Genomic DNA, 24,131 nt, shown 5'->3' with positions numbered 1-24,131 from the left:
GTCTGTTGTAAGGTGCAAATGATTCTATCCATTTATTGAGCAGTGACACTAAGTTCCAAGTAGCTATTGAAGCACACAGATCGTGGTGGATCAGCGCCTTATTAGTGCTGCTTTACTTAAGGTGAGGAGTGACTGACCAGTGAGATAGCATGGTCTCTCCCATGTGATGAGGATAGCCCTGTGAACACCCAGTTTTGTTGGGCTTATCGTAAGTGTTGTGTCTAGTGTTGTTTTAATGCTATGAAGCAAAATTGGAGTGCCTTCTCCAGGAAGCAAGACTGAGCAAAATGTATGGAGACCCTGCACTGGTCAAACATCACAGACTCCTTTCAATCTCCTTGATTAAATCCAGAAGAATGCAAAACACTAGATTTGGCACTGGTTTAAATATAGGTGTACCAGAAAGATGACACATTTGGCCATCAATCTGCTTTTGGTGTTCACTCCAGATTTTTTTTTTGTCAGAGTTTACTCCCTTAACTTCCATCTCTCCCAAAGTATTCACAAGGCTGTGGAACTATTCATACACTGTTGGGCATTTGGATCATGACTGGCATGGCATGCCCTTATCCATCAGACATAAACACAATGTTTTGAGGATATGCCATTTCAGAGTTCCTCTCAGCTTTAGTCCAAGGCTTATATCACTCAAATAGGCATAGGTAAGGAGTTGCCAGTGAAACTGTGAAAGTTACACAATTGGCTGTCTTTTTCACTTGGTTGCTAGCCAGCTGTGTAGACTGAAATTGATAAGCAAAGTAGCTGAGTTCCTTTGGTGACTCATGCTTCAAAGGTCGTAAAGTCTTATATCACTTCAGAAGCCAAATTATGACCATGATAAGACCATTTAAAAAATGGGAACAGGAGTAGGCCATTTGGCCTCTCTAGACTGCTTTGCCTGTAAAAGGATCATGGTTGATCTGACACTTCTGACATTCACTTTCCTTCCCTTTCCTCATAATCCCTGATTCCTCCACTGATCAAAAATCTATCTCTGCTTCAAATATACACAAAGACTCAGCCCCTACAGATCTCTGAGGTAAGAAGTTTGAAATCACTCTCAAACCTCTGAAGAAATTCTTCCTCATCTCAGTCTTAAATTGGAACCCCATTATTCTGAGATTATGCCCTCTGGTCCTAGACTCTCTCTCATGAGGCAAAATCTCCTCTCAGCATTTACCTTGTCAAGCCCCTTAAGAATCATATATATTTCAATGAGATCATCTCTCATTCTTCTAAACTCCAGACAGTAGAGACCCAACCTGTTTAATATTTGCTTAAAAGACAATCTCCCCACACAGGGATCATCTTAGTAAAACTCCTCTGAACTGCCTCCAATGAAATATTTCCTTCAACAAGGGGACCAAAACTGCTCTGTAGTCCAGATGTGGTCTCACCAGCAACTTGTACACTTGCAGTGAGACTTCCCTACTCTTATATTCCAATCCCCTAGAAATAAGGGCCAATATTTCATTAGCCTCGATTACCTGCTGTACCTGTGTGCTAGGTTTGTGTCTCCTGCACAAGTAGATCCAAGTCCCTTTGTCTTGCAGCTTTCTGCAGTTTCTCCCAATTTAACTAGTATTTTTTTTGTTCGCCCTTCCAGAATGAACATTTTCCCACATTGTACTCCATTTGCCAACATTTTGTCCACTTATTTAACCTACCAATATCTTACCATCTATTCCTCTGTCATCTGCAAATTTGGCTACAGTACATTTATTCACTTCCTTCTTCCAACTCATTTATATTGTAAACAGTTGTGGTCCCAGTACACATCTCTGCGGAACCCTACTATTCACAGGTCACCAACTGACAAAAGAATGTTTTATCCCACTCACTGTTTCCTGCCCATAAGCTAGTACTCTATCCATACCAACATCATACCTCCAACACCATAGGCTCCAACCTTACCTCCACAAAAGGTTTAGTTGTATCTTGTCAAACATCTTATCCAAATACAACACATCTACTGGTCCTCCTCTATCCGCTCTGGTTGAGGGTTCCTCAAAAATCTATTTAATTATTCTGATATGATTTCATTTTCATGCTAGATTAATCATAGTCTAGATTTTCCAAATGTTTTGCTATTCATTCTTTAATAATTGATTCCAATACTTTTCAAACAATAGATATTAGGCTAATTGGCCTGCAGTTAACCGCTTTTTACCTCCCTCTCTTTTTGAATAGGAATGTCATATTGGCAGTTTTCCAATTCTCTGGCACTTCTCCAGAATTCAAGGATTTTTGGAAAATTAGTACCAATGCATCCAACCCTATCTCTGTAGATTCCTCTTTTGGGATACTGGGTTGCAAACCATCATGGCCAGGGAACTTATCTGCCTTTAGCCAAATTAGTTTTTCTAATACAGCTTCTTTAGTGATGTTGACGGTACTTAATTCCTGCCCTGTATTCTTTATTATTGCTGGAAGGTTTGAAGTATCTTGCACCATAAAGACAGATACAAAATGTGTCCAACTCCTCTGAAATTACCTTGTTCCCAGAACCATCTCCCCAGATTCATTTTCTAAGGGGCTAATGTCCATTTGACCTCTCTCGTTTTAAATATTTAAAGAAGCTCTTATTGTCAGTTCTTATGTTCCTCACTAGTTGGCCCTCAGTTATTTCCTCTATCCTTTCAGTTCATCTTTGATGGATTCTGAATTTATCTCAGTCTTTGGGCTATCACTGACTTTGGCCTCCTGATTTTTTACTTTGAACTTACTCTCAACTTTCTTAGATAGCCATGGTTGGTTTATCCCTTTTTTTGAAGTCTTATCTCCTTTACCTGTGATACGTTTTTGCTGAAAGTCATGAATTACCTCCTTAAAGGTCAGCCACTCTATCAAACAACATTATCCATGTCTAAAACTTACCAAGCAAGGTATTCAATCAACTGAAGTATTTAATTCAGGAATTTAGAAAAATGAGAGGAAATCTAATTGCAATATAAAAAAAATTGACAAAGTAGATGTACAGAGTAGGTTTCCTTTTGGGGGAAATCTAGATAGAGGTCATAACTTTTGGATTAGAGGTAGCATTGGAAAGAAATAAATTTATTTACATATCAGCTAACATGGACAGTGGAAAGGAAAGCTGGGTGGTCAGCTATTTAGTGGGAATAGAGTCAAGCGAGCAGGACTTACATGTCAGGGGACAAGATGGATCCAGATGTAAAGGGAAACAGGAGAGAAATTAAAGAAATATTAAAGTTCAGGATTAGGGCAGGGGATGCATTCAAGATTGCTTGGCTAGAAGTTTAGTGAAAGGGACAAAGCAGTCCAGAAGCTCAGGGTTAAAAAGGAGGGTGGAGGATTATTAAGATGCTGATTTGGGCAATAGAAGAAAGTTGAGAAGGGGGGGAGAAAAAAGGAAAATAAAGGGGTCCAGAAAGAGAAGCATAAGAATCCATGATCTATCTCTCTCTGACTGCAATTCAGAGTAACATCAGAAATGGTAAGCTGGCAAGTGTGAGTATGAGCAAAGTCTACAGCCTGTAGTAATTGCATGACTGTTTTCATATTGACTATTAATCACTAGCCATGACAAATTACTGTTCATTAACACCTTGGTAATGTCAGACCAATAACAGAAACAAGCGTGACAGATTGAAACATAGCATTTTGTCCAGGTTTTTCTTAGAAATAAATTCCTTCAAAACGGTAATGTTAGAGCTGAATATAAATTGACAAGTTGAATAGTTTCTTCCCATTTATTACAAAGTTATGAGTATTGTAGTGCAGGCAGATTATTAAATTGCAAGGAATATATTATCATTTGGTACATACAATACACAATAGATCAAACTGACTTATTTAAAATGCTATAAGCCAAAGCATTTGAAAGAAAAAGTTAAAGGTACAGAATAACCATGTGAAAATAAAATGTAATTAGTATTCATGATTTCTTTCTCAATTTAAGCAAATACAACATGGGAAAAAGTTCCACTTGCTACCGTGGTAATTCCAGTTTCTAAGTACAAATCACATTAGCTGTTGTTGGAACCAGTAAATTTTAAAAATGTTGATGTGTCCCAATAGAACATTTCACAGAACTTCATAGATTAGACTTAATTTTTAAAAATTGACAACCCATTATGAAATGTCGAAAACAAAAAGTGACTGTATATAGAATACTCATATGCAATTATTGGGGCAATAGATTAATAAAATGGGCCATCCAGGTGCCTACTGTTTCAGACATTTAGCTTTTTCACACATTGATAATTATTTGTACAATAGCACTTGAGAAGCAGTGGGACATTTGTGTTTGAAAATTGTAGAGAGATGCAATGAAAAGGAAAACTATTTTTTTCCCAAATAAAGTCTCTCTGAAGTGGAGAGGCTCACGGGTGGCTTCCAACTTATAAAGCAAATGTCTCTTGCACATTTTGGCAAGTTATGTGCCATACCACAATAATGATCTCTTGTAAGATTGATCAATCAGAACAGATTGAAAATTATACATGTAGATCAATATTTTACATAACTTGATGTTAGTATTAGTCGGCAGCAAAAGTCTTATCTGGTGGACTTTGTTTTAAGCATTAAAAACAAATTATACTGACCCCTTTTCTATGCTACCAAGTTTAAATTCCCACTTTGCCCAGTAGTTTGATTCAAAACAATCATCATTTACTTCAAAGCCTCAAACTCAGAAAATTGGCTCAGTTTTTAGTTTGATCTGTTTCCAATGTTTATTGGAAATCTGCATATTAAAGTGAGGACAGGAATAGTGTTGAGTCACTCCTCACCTGGCTGAGGAATCACAATAAATCTACCGGCCTATCAAAGCCAAAATTTAATATTTCAGGCAAAGATAGAAAAATATTTATATATATTTGCGATTTCTCAGCGATGGCTTGACTCACAGAAGAGACATTAGTGAATTTTCACCAAAATCACTACTTGCCAGTGGACAACAAGTGTGACTGAAGCCAGTGTGCCCTTTAGATTCCTAGTATGAAGGTGGACTAACTAAACCATGGAGCTAGAAAACTAAAGGTAGAGAAAAGATAACCAACACCACAAAATATTTCAGCTGAGAGTCTTTTCGTACCCAAACTCATAAATGCTCAAACTACCAGTCTTTCTTCATTCACTTTCACTTTCATTTAAAAGCAAATGGCAATGCCCTTGAAAATTTTTAAATCTACTGGTGTCAAAGGTTCAGTCACGTATAGTTTCTCTGGACTGGGCTTTCAGAAACAAAAAACGTAAATTAAAACCAAGTTAGGTGCAAATTTCGAAGTCCACTGAGTTGACCATAATGGATTAAATGAAATAAGATCACCAACAGTCAACCTATTCTTCATGAAACAGGAAAAAAAAAATGCATAACAAACTCAAGTTTAAGTCATTTTAGTGGCTGGATTATTACCAATATTTTTTACAACTTTTTGAAAAGAAAAAGGAGTACATATAGACTTTGTACAGTTGCTTATTAGTACAGATATTACGCGCACACAGTAAATAGATGCAAACATGCAAGTCAATGTTGTTCATACTTGAACCAAAAGTCAGTATAAGTGATAAAATTATTCCAAGAAATATTGTGATTATGTTAACATGCATTTGATGCAGTTGCCCCCAAAAAGTACACTACACACCTGACACAGATTATGGTGCATAACACGATAACAGTGCCTGAAAATACTTACAGTTAGATATTTTTGCATCAAGTACAATAACGTTTGCATAATCTCCACAATTATTGTAATTTTTTTTTAAAAGAAAAAACATGAACTGTGTAGTCAAATGTGAATTACCTTTCTAGGGTAATTTAGAAAGACTTTATTTATTAGCTCAATAGATGAAGGACCACCATGAAGAATTTTAGTGAAACTTTCAAGTAGACACCATGTTATGGTAATAGCACACAAGACATGTACCTATAATGCAGAAAATATCAAACGCCTTGTGAAAAATTACTTTGGGACACTATTAGAAAATTACAAATGCAAAGACTTTCAGTCATACATTGGTCTGATCTGAATTTGTAATTCAGACTCAGAAGAGAGGTACAAGATGTATACATTACAATGAATTACTGGAAGGGGGAACTTAATTAGCATCACCTACGATTAAAAATCTAAAACACAGAATGCAACAATAACCATCTGCATCAATTAGGTTGATTGAAATTCACACCAGTTTGGTAGTAAGTTGGGCAGTGCAGGGTTATCAGTGAAACATTTTAGTTCATAGGAGGAGGAGAATGAAGAAAGAGAAAACTAATTCCAATTTTTACAGAATGGAAGATATAGACGTCATGCTTCAAATTTCTCCCTAACAATAACAAACTTGTAAGAGAGATTGGGGTAAACATTTCTACTTTAGGAACAGTACAGCAAACCACAGTATTCAAGATCAATATTATCTTTATGGCTCAGTGGGCATCTTTCCTGACATATTTCTTTCTACACAAAGTTTCCATTGGCAATTATGACAACCACTACGAATCTCTGAATTGTAGAGTTACGGAAAGAGACGAAGACACATGCTCACAACTCCACCCTCATCACTGACCAGCAACTCACACTGGAAAGTGCAGTACAGATACTAAGATTAAAGTCAGCTGCATCTTAATTTTCAAAAAACCTGCCAATTTGTTGTCCAGATGAAGAGTTGGTGAGACACCACTAAGCTATCATCCATGGAACTGTATTTAGCATGAGCTGTTATATTCAAAGGTGAAATGGATTAGGAAGAAATAACAGCTGTTAACCTATTTATGGTTGTATATTACATTTCACATTGAGATTGAGTAACCTAACAGCAAGTGTTTCATGGAATCCATTTTAAACTTCGAAAAAGCTGCACTGATATTCATAACTGCTACAAGCTGCTACCATTCTTTTACACTAGAAGCAGACTAGCAACAAACCGGTTCAGCAGTTGAGTGAAAAATAATTCTGAAAGACAAGGTAGGAAAGAAAGAAAGTAAATGAACTATCTTAAATACTTAAACTGTGTACACAATGCTCGTGCTGTCAAAAGCTCAACTTTGACGGTCGTGTGCGTAGCGTAATGAACAATGTTACAATATCCAATGTGCTCTTCATTCAAAAGTGGTCTTGAATACTTGACCTGACAATAAGCCAGGAGTAGGAAAATAGGTCTTTGAGAAATCAAAACTTTCATTGTTGAATTGGTTGTACACTCCTTGTAAATCCTTAACATAATATACTTCACTAATTAGTGCATAGAATAGGAAAAACTTATTATAGGCGAGCAACGAAATTAAATACATAATTGTACATTTTTCAATTATCATCAATAAAACTTTGAAGACATGGGTGTTAATGGCATCACTCAGTAGACACCTTGTTCTCCCCAATCGATGAAAAAAATAGACTAAAATGCCTCAGGATGAACTTTTGGTCTCTGTTAGGTAGAAGCGATACATGAGTCCTACAACGCCAGCTGCAAAGGCAGGAATCAGCCAGTTTGTCCACCAACTAGAAAAGAAAACATTATTTTTTGAGTGATCCAAGTAATATATTTACCCATTGTTGAAAACTAACCAAAGCTTTATTTTTTATGTGAATTAAACTAGTGTGGGCATGTAGAGAAAAAAACCTGAGATACAAGTCATCAAACGTTGACTTTAATAGATTTTTTTTACCCTGTTGGAAGGGTGGAAGATTTATTTACAATTTAACATATTTAGAATCTCAAAGTACTTCGTCAAGAATACAATTAATAATTACAAGAACACATGACTTTGATGATCTATTAGTGTGCCACTAAATCAAGTGGCACAGCCTTCTTCCAGACCAAATCCCTAGGATTAATCAACAGTTCTGGAGAAGTGCAGATATCTGCAAATGAATGCAAAGCAAGGTACCCCAAAGTTGACCATTAAAGAACTGAAAATAATTTAATAAAATGGAAGTTTTATTCCTCCATCTGGAATGTTGCCAGTGCTTGGTGCTGCATTTAATATATATAATCATATACTAAAGGTGATCTAAAACATCTGAAGAGGAGAGTGGAAGAACAGAGAGCTCCGTTGAAAAGCAAAGGAAAACCAAGAGACACTGGTCTTTTTTTTTTAAAGACATTGAAACTTATCCTTTTAGAGCTCAAACTCACTGAGCTTTGCAGACAACTTCATTTTAGGCTCACCTGTGTCCAAGTTGATAACTAAATATTAAAATACTTTGAATAAGATAGAGAGCTGAATTTAATTTTATTTAAATTCATCACATTTGGAACATTAGCCATGGCTAAATTTGGAGCAGTCTTGCCTAAATCACAAGGTTCCACATTCAATTCACAATTCACAGCTTCAACACAAAGAAAACAAAAATCAAGGCTGACATTCCAGTAATGATGGAGGCATGCACTGTTGGCCATTTTGCTAATGAGACTGCAAACTAAGGCCGCAGTCTGCCTGCTTGTTGGATGTAATAATTCCATGGCATAATTTCTAAGAACAGGAGAGTTATCCCTGGTTTCCTGGTCAATATTTATTCCTCAATGTAATTAAAATGCATATTGCCATTTGGTGTCTATGGAAACTTACTGTCACAGATTAGGTGCTACATTTCTCACTTAACAGTAATTACATATCAAGTAGCACTGGTTTGATTTTCAGGTGTCTGGAAGATGGTTGAGAGTGAGTGTTTGACACAGCATGTTACTGATTCATCAGATTGAACTCAGTAAATTCAAGCCAAAAAATGATAAAGGAATTTGGGGGGTGAGAATATGGCTTTGAGCTAGATGATCAGTCATGATCTGGAATAGTGCGGCAGGCTCAAGTGGTCTTCTGTTGCTCCTGTTTTCCTTAAGATTCAGCCACAATGCTGAGAGCCTGCAGTCATACATAAGGCAGGCCAGAAAGGACAGCATTTCCTTTCCTAAAGTACATTAGTTAACCAGACAGGTTTTTATGCCAACAATAAATGCTATTGGACTAGATTGTTTCAATTCTATCTTTGTTATACAAATTCAAATATCATTATCTGCTGTGGCAGGACTTGAATCCACATTTCCACAGCATTAGCCTAGATTTCTGTATTACTATTCCAATTATCTGACCATGTCATGACCAATGACAGCTGGTGGAATTTAAATTCACTGAATAAATTTGGAATTATAAAGCTAGTCTCAAGAATGATGCTGTGATAATATTCTGACAAGCACTATGACTTACTCAGTACTGTACTGGAATGCAAGTTAGAAAACCCATGTGGGAACAAATTAATGCAGATGCTGGAATCTGTGCTGGAAACAACAAAGGCTGGAGATCACAGTGGGTCAGTCAACTGTAAAGTGCTGGTGAAGAAAAGATGTTGATAGTTAAAGTGATCAGAATGTGAGAATGGAAGAGCAGTGGTGTGTCTAACTGCCAGACTTGAAACAGCAGACAGTTGCATTGGGGTGGGGGGAGGGGAGAGAGGACATGGTAACAGAGAATGAAACAAGTAAAGCTAAAAGAAAGGGAAGAAATGGGAGTTGGTTCATAATTCAAAGATGTTGTTGAACTCAATATTAAGTCCGAAAGATTCTGCATTCAAAGGATCATTTTCCGCCATTTCAGAGAACTCCAGCAGAATGCCACCACCAAACACATCTTCCCCTCACTCCCCCGTTTGCATTTCGCAGGGATCGTTCCCTCGGGACTCCCTAGTCCATTCTTTGACCAACACCAACACCACCATCCCCTTCCCATTGCAATTCCCACATAACTGCAGATGATGCAACACCTGCCCCTTCACCTCCTTCCTGCTCACAATCCAAGGGCCTAAACAGCCTTTCCAGGTGAAGCAGCACCTTCTCCAATCTTGTGTAGTATACTGACTGCACCCAACGTGACCTATTCTACATTGGAGAAACCAATCACAGACCGGGTGAGCGCTTTGCAGAACACCTTGGGTCTGTGTGCAGGCATGACCCGGACTTTCCTGTAGCCAGTCATTTTAACGCAGCGTCATGCTCATGCCCACTTATCTGTCCTCGGCTTGCTGCGGTGCTCCAGTGAATCACCTGTTCGAATCCCGCCATGGCAGATGGTGGAATTTGAATTCAATAAATATCTGGAGTCGAATGATGACCATGAATCCATTGTCGACTGTTGGAAAAGCCCATCTGGTTCACTAATGTCCTTTAGGGAAGGAAACTGCCAGCCTTACCAAGTCTGGCCTACATGTGACTCCAGACCAACAGCAATGTGGTTGACTCTTAACTGTCCTCTGGGCAATTAGGGATGGGCAATAAATGCTGCCTAGCCAGCGACGCCCTTATCCCATGAATGAATATTAAAAAAAATCATAGCACAAACTGGAGGAACAACATCTCATCTTCAGACTGGGCACTTTACAGCCTTCTGGACTTAATATTGATTTCAACACCTTCAAATTATGAACAAACTCCTATTTCTTCCATTTCTTTTCGCTTTATTTGTTACATTCTCTGTCACAATGTCCTCCCCCCCGCCAAACCCAGTGGGACTGTCTGCTCTTTCAAGTCTGGCAGTTATACACACCATTGTTATGCCATTCTTACATTCCGATCACTTAATCTGAATTATCAACATCTGTTCTCCACCAGCACTTTACACCCCACCACTCCCACACCCACCCTCCTCCCCAACTACAGCATAAACGCTGCCCCTGCACACTTCACTTCAGCCCTGATGAAGAGTCATCTCGATTCAAAACAGTAGCTTGCTCTCTCTCCATGGATGACGTCTAACTCACTGTGATCTCCAGCATTTGTTGTTTTCAGAGAAGCCATGTAGTTCACTAACATTGTTTACGGAAGGAAATTTGTTAGCTTTACCTGATTTGGCCTAAATGTGACCCATAACAATTTGGTTGACTCTTAACATCCCTCTGAAATGATCTAGCATGTCACTCAGTTCATAGTCAAATTAGGGACTGGTAACAAACACAAACTGGCCTTGTTAAAACACAAATACCCTACGAAAGAATTTAAAAACTAAACGTGTTGATTGCATTGGTGAAGACTGTAACAGCACATGCTGTGGCAGTACAGCGTATCGTGGGATGCAAATTCCATATTTTTATGTGAACTGCATAGAAAATCAAAAGTTGTTATCAATCTTAATGGCAATGACAGTTTTGCTATCATTACAACTGTAAATTCTAGGCCATTTAGAGGAGTTCAGATTTACCATTTTACATTGCATGGCTTCCAGCACAAATGCCCAATATATTACTGACAAATGTTCTTATCTCCTGCAAGATGCAGTTATCTTCTTTTATCTGATTTAGGGATCTGGAGCAGAAACTAGGTGTTAACCCAGTTACTGCTCTTTAACTCTAGATTGACTGTTACAAGTTTTTATGTCATAGTGAGATGTAATTGCAACTTGCTTGATATCCAGTCCATCCTGGAAAATAAACCCTTCTTTGCCCAATCATCTCATATCATTGCTGAAGAGTATGACAACCAGTGCTATTTAAGTCTATCATACCTGGAATGGCTTGATGTTGTTGTGATTAAAACATCCTGTGTAGAAAAAGCAGGAAAAAATGGTTTAGCATGTTCATCCAAAATTCTTCAGAACTACAAATAATTGAAATAAAATACCAAACATGAAGGCAAATCGCAATAAATCAAATCATAGTTGTCTTGACTTGATAAACATCCCAAAAATATTTACAAAGAAAATTTGAACATCAGTGAGAATGAGGAGGAGTTAATAGTAAATAAGGAAATAACAATGAAATTAACAACTATTTTGCTTCTATTTTAACTATAGAGGTGACAAAAACAGGAGAGGAACTTAGTGAAACTATTATCACCAGAGAAATGGTTCTAATGCTGCTGTGGGCTGACAGGTTCCCATGTCACAATGGATTTCCTCCCACCATCTTAAACGAAGATATGGTGTTAAAATTCAAAAACTCCCTACATTCCAGAAATATTCCATCACACTGGGAAATATAACCCCTCAACTCAACAAGGGAGGGAGGTAGGAAGCAAGAACCTACTGGCCAATTAGTGAGCTTGACATGTGTAACTGGGCAAGTTTAAAATTGATCACTTAAGTATATTATAGCTTAGCACTTAGAAAAACCCAAAGAAACTGGAAAGAGCATAGTTTTGTAAAAGGAAAATCATGTTTAACAAATTTATTGGAGTTCTGAGGATAAATGGGAGACTGTAGACATACTTTGCTTGGATTTCCAGAAGGCATTTGACAAGTGTCATACACAAGGCTATTGCACAAAATAAGAGCTCATTGTCTGGGGGTCACATGTCAGCTTGGATAGAAGATTGGTTGGCTGTCAGAACAGACAGCATGCAAAAATGGGTCTTTTATTGATTGACAGGACATGATGATTGGAGTCCTGCAGGAGTCTGAGTTGACATCTCAGGTTTTTACAAATTTATACCAATGACTCAGATGAGGGGGAACAAAATGACACAAAGAAATGTAGGAACCTACGTTGTGAAGAGAGCATAGGGAGCCTGCAGGCAAACATAGACATGAGTGGGAAAAAAATCTGGCAGATAGGATATAATGCAGTACATGAAGTTGTTCACTTTGGCAGAAATAAATAAAAACAGAGAATATTATTTCGGAGGACAATGGCAGAATTTTAATGTGAAGAAAGCTCTAAATGTTCTAGTGCATGAGTCACAAAACATTAGTATGCAGGTACAGCAAGTAATTGAAAAAACTAATGGAATTCTATTCTTTATTATTACGAGAAGAATTGAAATAGAAATATAGAAACATAGAAAATAGGAGCAGGAGTTAGCCATTCAGCCCTTCGAGCCCGCGCCATCATACAACTCAGTACCCTGTTCCCATTTTCTCTCCACATCCTTTAGCCCTGAGGCCTCTTCTGGAATAAACTGTCCAGTTATGGAGAGGATATTATCAAGCTAGAGAGGATACAGGAGAGATTTACCAGGATGTTGCCAGATATGGAAGGTTTGAGTTATAAAGAAAGGCCAGGTAGGGCTGGGACTTTTTCACTGGAGTGTTGGAGATTGACAGGTGACCTGACAGAAGTTTATAAAACAATGAGAAGTATAGATAAAGTTAATGGTAGTCATCTTTTCCCTCGGATGGGGAATTTCAAGACTAGGGGGCACTTTTTTTTTTTTTAAGGTGAGAGGAGAGAGATTTTAAAAAAGACACGAGAGGCAAATTTTTTTTTTTTTTTTTTTAAAACACAGAGGGTGGTTCATGTGTGCAATGAACTTCCTGAGGAAGTGGTGGATGCGGGTACAATTACAACATTTAAAAGACATTTGGATAGATATATGAATAGGAAAGGTTTGGAGGGATATAGGCCAGGAGCAGGCAGGTTGGACTAGTTTAGTTTAGGATTACATTCAGCAATGGACTGGCTGGACTGAAGGGTCTGTTTCCATGCTGTAAGACTCTATGACTCTATATCTAATTTCTTCTTAAAACAATTCAAAATTTTGGCCTCAACTGCTTTCTGTGGCAAAGAATTTCATAGGCTCACACTCTAAGTGACTAGAAGAATTTTTTTCCTAATCTCAGTTCTAAATGGGCTACTCAATATCTTTAGATCTTGATCCTTGGTTCTGGATGTTTTGCTTGAATTATACAGGATATTGGAGAGATCACATTTCAATTGCTTCAGACAATTTTGGTCTCCTGATTTTAGGATGTAAATTGGGAGGCAGTTCAGGGGAGGTTCACTAGATTTATGCCTGGAATGAGTGAGTGCTTTGTCTTACTGGGAAAGGTTTGACATGCTGGACGTCAATGCACTGGAATTTCAAAAGAATGAAAGGATAATTTGATTGAAGTAATAAAGATCCTGAATGGTTTTGTCAAGATGGATGTGAAAAGCACGTTTCCTTTTGCAGGTAAGTCTAGAACGAGGGAGAAACATTTTGAAATTAGGGATTACCGTTTTAGAACATAGAATCCCTACAGTGTGGGAACAGGCCCTTCGGCCCAAAAAGTCCACAACGAACCTCAAAGCATCCCACCCAGACCCACCCCACTATAACCCACCTAATCTACACAGCCCTGAACAGTACGGGCAATTTAGCATGACCAATCCACCTAACCTGCACATCTTTGGACTGTGGGAGGAAACCAGAGTACCCGGAGGAAACCCACGCAGACACAGGGAGAATGTGCAAACTCCACATAGACAGTGGCCCAAAGGTGGAATCAATCCCAGGTCCCTGGCGTTGTGAGACAGCAGTGCCAACCACTGAGCCACCGTGCTGCCCCTTTACTGCACCTGGTATTCCCAGGCAGTCTCCCATCCAAGCACTAACCAGGCCTGAGTCTGCTTAGCTTCGGAGATCAGACGAGATCGGGCGTTTTCAGACTAGTATGGCCATTTTAGGACAGAGATATGGAGAATTTTCTTCTCTCAGAGGATTGTGCAACTAATGGAACTCTGCCTGAGATCGTGATAAGGGAAGGTCAATGAATATTTTAAGACAGAGGTACTTCGATGATTTTCTCATCCAAAAATAAAAGGTTATTGGGAATTCAGAACACAAACACAACAGCCATTTTTGAAGGTGGAAACTTGGTCAGGGAGCCAAACAGCCTACTTCATACATATATTTGTATAAAATTACCACCTAAATTCATATCTATAACTGATAAAACATTATATCCAAGTCTGTGAATGCCAATGCACATACATAAGACTTTATGTTTCAGGATTCCCCAATTTATTTATGCACGACTGAATTAATTTTGCAGTGAATTTAACATTGTAATGCCGTGGTAGGCAATGTGTGCACAGCAAAGTCCCGCAAACAGCAATGCAAGAATAACCAAATTATATACTCAAGCAATGTTGGTCTTTCACAACCCAACAGGCAGGCTAAGCCTCAATTTAAATTCTCAACTTGTAGACATGTACTCCAGCAGTGTAGCATTCAGTCAGTACTACACTTGAATGTCAATTTAGATGTTTTGTTGAAGTATCCTGGAGTGAAAATTGAACACAGATTCAAAGAAAAGCATATTACCAATGATCAAAAGAAGCTTTGTAACGTTTTACTTTCATTAGTTTTATTCATTTTTCATTGGCATCTTATTGCCCATTGCTAATTACCCTTGAGAATTTGTGGTGAGCTATCTTCTTGAACTGTTGCAATCTTCACATTTAGGCACTCACAAGAGTGCTATTATGTGAAGAATTAGATTAATTTTTCTGCTCAATAGAAATTTTAACTATAGGATCAAGTCTTAGGTTCATGGTCATTGAGAGATGCATTAAGTATTTTACATGAGTGCACATCTAATGGTTGGTCTTAGGTGCTAGGGTTAGTGACGAAAACCAGTTCATGACAATAATTTTAGAAAGTTAGATGTTGCAACGAGGAAACAGGACTGATTTTCTGATAAGTCCGAAAGAGTTTTCTTCATTAACACATTTTTCGGTTCTACAGTATACTCTAGTGATGACATTTACAAACTATATTTAAAATTGCCAAATACAACAAATAAAAATCAGTGAAAAGAACAGTATCACAAGTTACGCGAACATTATGCAAGTATGCTGTCATCTAACAAAACAACTGAAAGACAGAACTGGCACAGTTAACAAAAAGATAATAGGTGCGGTGGGGGGGGGGGGGGGGGGGGGGGTCCCCCCCCCAAGTATTGCTAAAAATGATACATGGGAACACCACCACCTTCAAATTCCCCCTCCAGGGCACTCACCATCCTGACCTGGAAATATATTGCTGTTCCTTCACTGTTGCTGGGTCAATATCCTGCAATTCCCTCCCTAATGGCATTGTGGGTCAACCCACAGCAGGAGGACTGCAGCGGTTCAAGAAGGCACCTCACCACCACCTTCTCAAGGGCAACTAGGGATGGGCAATAAATGCTGGCCAGCCAGCAATGTCCACATCCCACATATGAATAATGAAAAAAAGAGAGCAGGGTTTGGCAGGGATACCCAAGACCTAATGGAACAAGGGAAAAGGTGATAGATATATATTAGTCAGTGGTTAACTGGGTGTATCAATACAAGGAGCAAGTAATCAGCATGAATAAAGTTTGTGATATGTCAGCTAGAAATGAAAAACTGACTAGACAGTGGCCCACGAGTGGCTGATTGATTAAGGTTTATTTTTAAAGAACAGGACTAACCAGCACTTAATCTTTGGTACTTAACATAGCTGACATAGGACAGAGCCAAATCGTGTTGGTGTGACCAATTTTTGATTTTCTTTTTGCAGTGATGATAGGAATTCAAACTGAAAAAATATTGTTTCTTGAAACAAAACGGAATTTATGAAGGATGCTATTGGAAGAACGATAAACAAGTGTACTCCATGAAAGAGGTAAAACAATTAAGTCCATATATGAAGTACATAAATGGAATCCACTAGTGATTTGCAAAAAAAAGGGAAAATTTTAAAAAAAATACAATTGTTTTGTTGTGTGTTCAGTCAGACTATTTATTGGATGCAGCTTTTGTACTAATACAAAACTCCTTTTAAGTGGGCAGTTAAATTGATGTTTTCAACTTTACCAAAGACAGAACTCAGGAAGTGAATGATGGTTTAATACTAGTTGTCTAAAATAGTTGACATGTAAAGTGATAGTTTTGAAAATTGTTAGTCAAACTCTTCACCATATTACCACCAGTATTTCACTCAGATGAGGGGCACTTGTGGTGCAGTGGTAGCATCTATTCATGATATTTATGAATAAGCAGTATGATGAACAAAATAAATTATCCTTACCTTAGAATATTCCTTTCTTCGATCAGCCTACAAGATTAAGAAAAATAAAGCCATCATTAAAGACAATAGTTGCAATAAAGATCAACCAATTGAAAAAACTCTAAATGTTCCCTGGAGGCACATAACTATCTATGCAGATGAAATCAAAAGTTTATTATAAAAAAAGTACAAAAATCCTTTCATCCTTAAAAGAGCTTAACTTACCATAACTAGCATCAAGTTCATGGCATTGATCCCATTTAATCAATAGTAAAAAAGAATTAATCACATCTTCATATTTCACAATGATTATGAAAGTAGAAGGTCTTTTGTAGTGGCAAGCTTATTGTGCCATGGGATAATAGTACAGATTCTTCTCATAACATCCAAGTTCAGATGGATCATTAAGATATAACAACAAATAATGCCACCCTTCACTGCTCTAATCTATTTATCTCATGCCCTGAATGGCAATAATTGTTGGCAAAGCCCATCCTAATTCTCCTCGAGGAGGGGAGAGCTACCTTTTTGAACCACCATGCTGCAAGGACAAGAACTACAGGTTTTTGACCCAGCATTCGGGTCACAAAAGGTTATAAACTTGGAAACAAATAAACCGAATATACTTTGATGCAAGTAACATCTGACAGGAAAACAACAGATGTATCTACATTCATTCATTGTTACAGCTTGGCTCAGCATATTAATGACAGAGAATATCTAAAACAATTCTGGTAACATGACAGAATATTTAATTTAAGCATATCTCATGTATAACTACAAAAACATCAAGAAGGTTGACAAAAATAGAGCCTCTGATAACCATATTCTATACCAAATCAAGTTCTCCAATAAAATACTGCTTCAGCATCTCTCTGGCATCAGATGAATGGCCAACATCTTCAAAGCTTTCTGTGGCATCTCCTCCAGCTTGTTCAAAGAGTACCTCCTCACCACCAGGATGCTACAGTATAAATAAGTCATGAAAAATAAAAGAGTGGTTACAATTCAAAATTGACTTTCATATCTAAACCAACTCGATGATAGATAATCAAGATTTTATTCTTAACTGTCATCAGAATTTCAATATTTTCCTTATTAATAAGTAATGACTATTCCAAATCTATTTCTGGTTACATATTTGCATACTTGCAATCCACAATGCTGAAGTGTGACAATCATCCACCATTTATGATATTAGTAATCCCACTTTAACAGGTCTAATCAGGATTGAAGGATAGATCAGGTCGGTACAGACTTTTCAACAAACTGTTTGTTCGTATTGTGTTGATAGTTGAGCTCGAATAACTGGATTTAAGTTAGGTTAAAACACACTTCAAAGCAGATAAACAGATGTACTGTGCTCTGTTATACTGTAGGGGATAATGGAATGTCAATTACTGAAAAATATTCTGGAAAATGTGAGATTTGGGTAGAATATAAGGCTCTTTTGCATTACATAGCAGAAGGAATTAATAATTAAAAAGTTATCATGGATTGGTAAGTAGTCATGTATTCTTCCAAAATGTAATAAATAGCCTAAGATGTTCCTGAGCCTGCATAATGAACGATGACACTGACCTATTTTTGTTTAGCACATTTAACACAGTTCACATCTATTTCCTACCAGTTCGCATATCTGTCTAAATATATCTTAACCATTTCTATTGCAGAGTGCTTCTACCATCTCCACAGGTAGCACACATTCCAGGGACCTACTACCTTCGGTGTAAAAAAAAACTTACTTTGTATATCTTTAAACTTTCCTCCTTTCACCCAAACGTATGCCTCCAGTATTTGACAATTTCATCCTGGGAAAGAGACTGACTACCCACTTTATCCTTGCCTTCATAATTTTATGTATCACTATCATCCCTCAGTCTCCAACAGTGTAGCAAAAAAGCCTCTCTGCTCCTATGATGCTGCTTGGCCTGCTGTGTTCATCCAGCCCTGCACCTTGTTGTCTCGGATTCTCCAGCATCTGCAGTTCCTACTATCTCTGATTCAAGTTTGTTCAACCTCACCTTTTAGCTAATACACTACAATCTAGGCAACATACTGGTAAATCTCTTTTGCACCTTCTCCAAAGCCATCCTTACTATTGTGTGGTGACCAGAACTGTACACAATACTCCAAATGAGGCCTTACTAAAGTTATATACAGCTGCAACATGACTTGTCAACTTTTATACTCAACGCCCTCACCAATGAACGCAAGCATGCTGTATGCCTTCTTTATCACTTTATCCCCATGTTGCCACTTACGAGGAGCAATGGGACATGCATCCCAAGATCCCTCTGTATATCAATGCTCCTAAGGGTCCTGCCATTTCCTGTATACTTTCCTCCTGCATTTGACCTCCCAAATCACATCACCTCACACTCGCCTGGATTAAACTCCATCTCCCATTTCTATTCTCAACTTTCCAACTGATCTACTTCATAGATCACAGATCATCGTAGATCATAGAATCTCTATAGTGTGGAAACAGGCCCTTCAGCCCAACAAGTCCACACCAACCCTCAGACATCCCACTCAGACCCATCCCCCTATAACCCTCTTAATCTACACATCCCTGAACAGTACGGTCTATTTAGCATGGCCAATCCACCTTTCCTACACATCTTTGGACTGTGGGAGGAAACCAGAGCACCTGGAGGAAAACCACACAGACAAAGGGAGAATGTGCAAACTCCACACAGACGACTTGCCCGAGGGTGGAATCGAACTCAGGTCCTTGGCGCTGTGAGGCAGCGGTGCTAACCACTGAGCCACCGTGCCACCCCTGCTACCCCTGCTACCCCTGCTGTACATCCTGCTGTATCCTTTGACAACCTTCCTCACCATCCATAACTCCACTAATTTCTGTGTCATCTCCCAACTTACTTATCAGACCACCTACATTTTCATCCAATCATTTACATATAACACAAATTAGAGGTCCCAGCACTGATCCTCGCAGAACACCACTGGTCACAAACCTTCAGTCAGAAACCCTCCCCTCCCAAACAATTACTGTCATTTACATCTAAGCCAATTTTGTATCCAGCTTACCAACTCACCATGGATCCCGTGTGACTTAATCTTCTTGACCAGCCTACCACGACGCACCTTGTCAAATGCTTTAGTAAAGTCCATACAGACGTCAACCACTGTCCTACCCTCAATTATCTTTGTCACTTTCTCAGAAAACACAAATCAAATCTTGACCCTATGAATCTTCTCCAATAATCTTCCTACCACTTGTGTGATGATCAGCAACCTATAATTTCCTGGATTATCCCCCTTGCCCTTCTTAAACAAAAGAATAACATTGGCCATTATCCAGTCTTCTAGGATCCCACAGGAAACTAAAGAGAATACAAAGATCTCTGCCAAAGCTCCAGCATTCTCCTTCCTTAACTGTCTCAGTATCCTGGGAACTTATCTACCTTAAATGCTTTTCAAGACATCCAACACCAGCTCCTTAATATCGACATGCCCTAAAATATTAATATACCCTTCCCAAACCTTGCTATCATTTATGTCCTTTGCCTTGGTGAATACTGATGCGAAGTACTAGCTAAGGACCTCATCCATTTCCACTGGCTCCATGCACAAATTCCCTCCTTTGTCTTTCAGTGAACCAACCTACCTAGCCACCCTCTTGCCCCTAATATATATAAAAAGTACCTTAGGATTCTCCTTAATCTACTTGCCAAGGACATTTCATGGCCCCTTTTAGACCTCCTAATTCCTTGTTTGTCTTTCCTGCTTCCTTACGTTCCTCAAGGGCCTTGTCTAACTTCAGTTTCTTAACCTTTACATATGTTTTCTTTTTCATTTTGACTAAGCTTTCACTAGCTCTTCATCCACGGTTCCCAAAACTTGCCATCCTTATCTTTCATCCTCACAGGAACATACTAGTCCTGAATTCTGATCAACTTTATAAAGACTCCCATGTGTCAGATGTGGATTTATCCACAAACAGCCACCCCAAGTCTAATTTCTCCAGTTCCTGTCCTAATTAGCCTTCCCCAATTTAGCACTTTCACCAGAGGACCAGTCTTATCCTTATCCATAACTATCTTAAAACTTACAGAATTAAATGCTCCCCTACTGAAACCTCAATCTTCTAGCCAGGCTCATTCTCCACTACAAGGTCTAGTGTGGCCTCTTCCCTAGTTGGACTATCTACACATTGTTTCAAGAATCCTTCGAGTATGCACCTAACAAATTAATCACTGGAATAAATATCTAATGTTTCTAAAATTTAAAAGGTAATGTCTAAATCTCATTTTCATATTCTTTCATAAAAATCCAAAGGGATTCTACGAATACATTAAGGACAAAAGAGTAACCAGGGAGAGAATAGGGCCCCTCAAAGATCAGCATGGCCACCTACATGGGGAACCACAGGAGATGGGAGAGATACAAAATAAGTATTTTGTATCAGTGTTTACTGAGGAGAAGGGGAAATAAATAGCGACATCTTGAAAAATGTCCAGCAGGAGCAGGTGGACGTCTTAAAACCCATAAATATCAATAAATCCCCAGAACCTCTTCAGATGTATCCGAGAACTTTGTGGGCAGCTAGGGCAGTGATTACTGGGCCCCTTGCTAAGATATTTACATCATCGACAACCGCAAGCGAGGTGCCGGAAGACTGAACGTTGGCTAACAAGTGCCACTATTTAAGAAAGGTGGTAAGGAAAAGCCAGAGAACTGTAGAGCAGTGAGCCTAACATCAGTGGTGGACAAGTTGTTGGAAGGAATCCTGAGGGACAGGATTTACATTTCTTTGGAAAGGCAAGGACTGATTAGGAATAGTCAACAAGACTTTATGCATGGGAAATTATGTCTGACTAACTTGATTGAGTTTTTTGAAGTAACTAAGAGAATTGACGAAGGCAGAGCAGAGGATGTATTCTATATGGACTTCAGTAAGGCATTCAACAAGGTTCTGCATGGTAGACTGGTTAACAAGGTTAGATCACATGGAATACAGGGAGAACCAACTGTGCGAATACAGAATTGGCTCAAAGGTAAAAGACAGAAGGTGGTGGAGGGTTGCTTTCCAGACTAGAGGCCTGCGACCTGCGGTGTGCTGCAAGGATCAGTGCCAGGTCCACTGTTTTTGGTCAATTATATAAATGATTTGGATGTGAACATAGGAGGTACAGTAGTAAGTTTGCAGATGACACCAAAATTCGTGGTGTAGCGGAAAGTGAAGAATGTTACCTCAAAGTACAACAGGATCTTGATCAGATGGGCCGAGGAGGGACAGATGGAGTTTAATTTAGATAAATGTGAGGTGTTGCATTGTGAAAAGGCAAAACAGGGCAGAACATATCCACTTAATGGTAAGGTCCTGGGGGTGGTTGCTGAACAAAGCGACCTTGGAGTGCAGGTTCATAGTTCCTTGAAAGTGGAGTCGCAGGTATGCTTGCCTTATTGGTCAGTGGATTGAGTGTAGGAGTTGAGAAGTCATGTTGCGGCTGTACAGGATATTGGTTAGGCCACTTTTGGAATACTGCAGTCAATTGTGGTCTCCCTGCTAATAGGAAGGATGTTATGGAACTTGAAAGGGTTCAGAGAAGATTTACAAGGATGTTGCCAGGATTGGAGGGTTTGAGCTACAGGGAGAGGCTGATTAGGCTGGGGCTATTTTCCTTGGATCAGAGGCTAAGGGGTGACATTATAGAGCTTTAAAAATCATGAGGGACATGGATAGGGTGAAAAGCCAAGGTCTTTTTCCTAGGGTAGGAGAATCCAAAACCAGAGGGAATAGATGTGAGGTGAGAGGGGAAAGATTTAAAAGGGACCTAAGGGACAACTTTTTCACGCAGAGAGTGGTGCATGTATGGAATGAGCTGCCTGAGGAAGTGGTGGAGGTTGGTACAGTTAATACATTAAAAGGCATCAGAATGGATATGTGAATAGGAAAGGTTTGTAGGGATGTGGGCCAAATGCTGGCAAATGTGACTAGATTAATTTAGGATCTCTCGTCAGCACGGACGAGTTGTACCAAAGGGTGTGTTACCATGCCGTACAGCTCTATGACTCTATAAAAGCATTTCTACCAAAGCAAAGAATATTGGTATAAGGAATAGATTTTTCTCTCTCTTTCAGTACCTTTCATTGCTCGAAGCACAATTAACAGCATGAATTAAAGATGACGGTCAACTATTTACTGTGAACTGATACAACAGATAATTATGCTCTATCATGTTAAAACCTAAGTTCTATCGTGATTTCACTAAAAATCCAACTGCAAAATGATAAAAGTTCTTGCCCTTCGAGAATAAACCAAATTTTTTAAAATAATCTGACAAAAGTGTATACAATCAGCTGTTTCGCTTACTACATTTAAGATTTAAAAATACTTCATTTACCTGCAGTCGCAATATTGTACACTTAGAACTAGGCCTAGTCCTGCAAAACAAACCATGAACATGAATCTCACCTCCTCCAGAAATTTAGTGACATCGTACACTTTGTCGTGTATCACAAGCCATGTGGACTTGCTGCTGTTGTGAGTTTTCACATCTTCCATCGTTATATAATTTACAGTCGGCTCGCAACCGATCTTATCCTTTGACTCGCCCATTGTATACCCCTCGCCGCTGCCTGACATACTCGCCCGCTCACTCGGTCCTTCCCGCAATGACTATCGACACCCCGATGGCTGAGTGCGATCCTATCCGGCACCCGCACGCGAACGTCACCCTCACGTGACCTTACCGAGGGGTCTCCGTTGGCAACAGCCAATTGCAAGCGGGGATCACCACGCCGGTCGAACACATCAGGCGATCCTGCAGCGTCACGTGACCGGATTACTGTCTTCCCAATGGACAGTCGGTTCTTCGTTGGAGCGGAGAGATAAATTGTTCCGAACAGGTCGTAGTTCACCCCGATTGGTCTTGTATTTTGTTCTTTGCAAGTCAACTTTCACAGTACGACAATTAATAAGCCTTGACAACAAGGTGCAGGGCTGGATGAACACAGCAGGCCAAGCAGCATCATAGGAGCAGAGAGGCTGACGTTTCGGGCCTAGACCCTTCATCAGAAAAGGGGGAGGGGAAGGGGGTTTTGAAATAAATAGGGAGAGAGTGGGAGGCGGATAGAAGAGGGATAGCGGAGAGGATAGGTGGAGAGGAAACAAACAGGTCGAAGAGGCGGGGATGGAGCCAGTAAAGGTGAGTGTAGGTAGGTAGGTAGGGAGTTAGGAAGGGGATAGGTCAGTCCAGGGAGGACGGACAGGTCAAGGGGGCGGGATGAGGTTGGTCGGTAGGAGATGGAGGTGCGGCTTGAGGTGGGAGGAGGGGATAGGTGGGAGGAAGAACAGGTTAGGGAGGCAGGGACGAGTTGGACTGGTTTTGGGATGCGGTGGGGGGAGGGGAGATTTTGAAACTTGTGAAATCCACATTGATACCATTGGGCTGCAGGGTTCCCAAGCGGAATATGAGTTGCTG

General features: G+C 39.3%; 1 protein-coding gene and 1 pseudogene across 1 annotated transcript; both read right to left on the bottom strand.

Moving 5' to 3' along the window:
* Nucleotides 1-3,699: 3,699 nt before the first annotated feature.
* Nucleotides 3,700-23,879, bottom strand: LOC109921659 (cytochrome b5). The gene is made up of 5 exons (XM_020521692.2): nucleotides 23,123-23,879; nucleotides 17,513-17,641; nucleotides 16,699-16,725; nucleotides 11,450-11,484; nucleotides 3,700-7,460 (listed from the first exon to the last, which is right to left on the bottom strand). Exons 1-5 carry the CDS (start codon nucleotides 23,291-23,293, stop codon nucleotides 7,367-7,369), a joined length of 456 nt encoding a protein of 151 aa, XP_020377281.1. The 5' UTR covers nucleotides 23,294-23,879; the 3' UTR covers nucleotides 3,700-7,366.
* LOC125485081 lies at nucleotides 14,208-14,326 on the bottom strand (annotated as a pseudogene).
* Nucleotides 23,880-24,131: the final 252 nt, after the last annotated feature.

This window comes from Rhincodon typus, chromosome 15 (genome assembly GCF_021869965.1).
Source record: "Rhincodon typus isolate 14 chromosome 15, sRhiTyp1.1, whole genome shotgun sequence".
NCBI classification, from domain to species: domain Eukaryota; kingdom Metazoa; phylum Chordata; class Chondrichthyes; order Orectolobiformes; family Rhincodontidae; genus Rhincodon; species Rhincodon typus.
Note: the sequence above shows the minus strand (reverse complement) of the source record. Positions and strands in the feature narration are given on the sequence as shown.

Excerpts from the sequence above, each read along its gene's own strand:
- LOC109921659 (XM_020521692.2), bottom strand. The coding sequence starts at position 23,293 with ATGTCAGGCAGCGGCGAGGGGTATACAATGGGCGAGTCAAAGGATAAG. Across the intron at positions 17,642-23,122 it reads TCACTAAATTTCTGGAGGAG|CATCCTGGTGGTGAGGAGGT; the intron begins GTGAGATTCATG and ends TTTATACTGTAG. Across the intron at positions 7,461-11,449 it reads ACAACATCAAGCCATTCCAG|TTGGTGGACAAACTGGCTGA; the intron begins GTATGATAGACT and ends TTTCTTTTCTAG.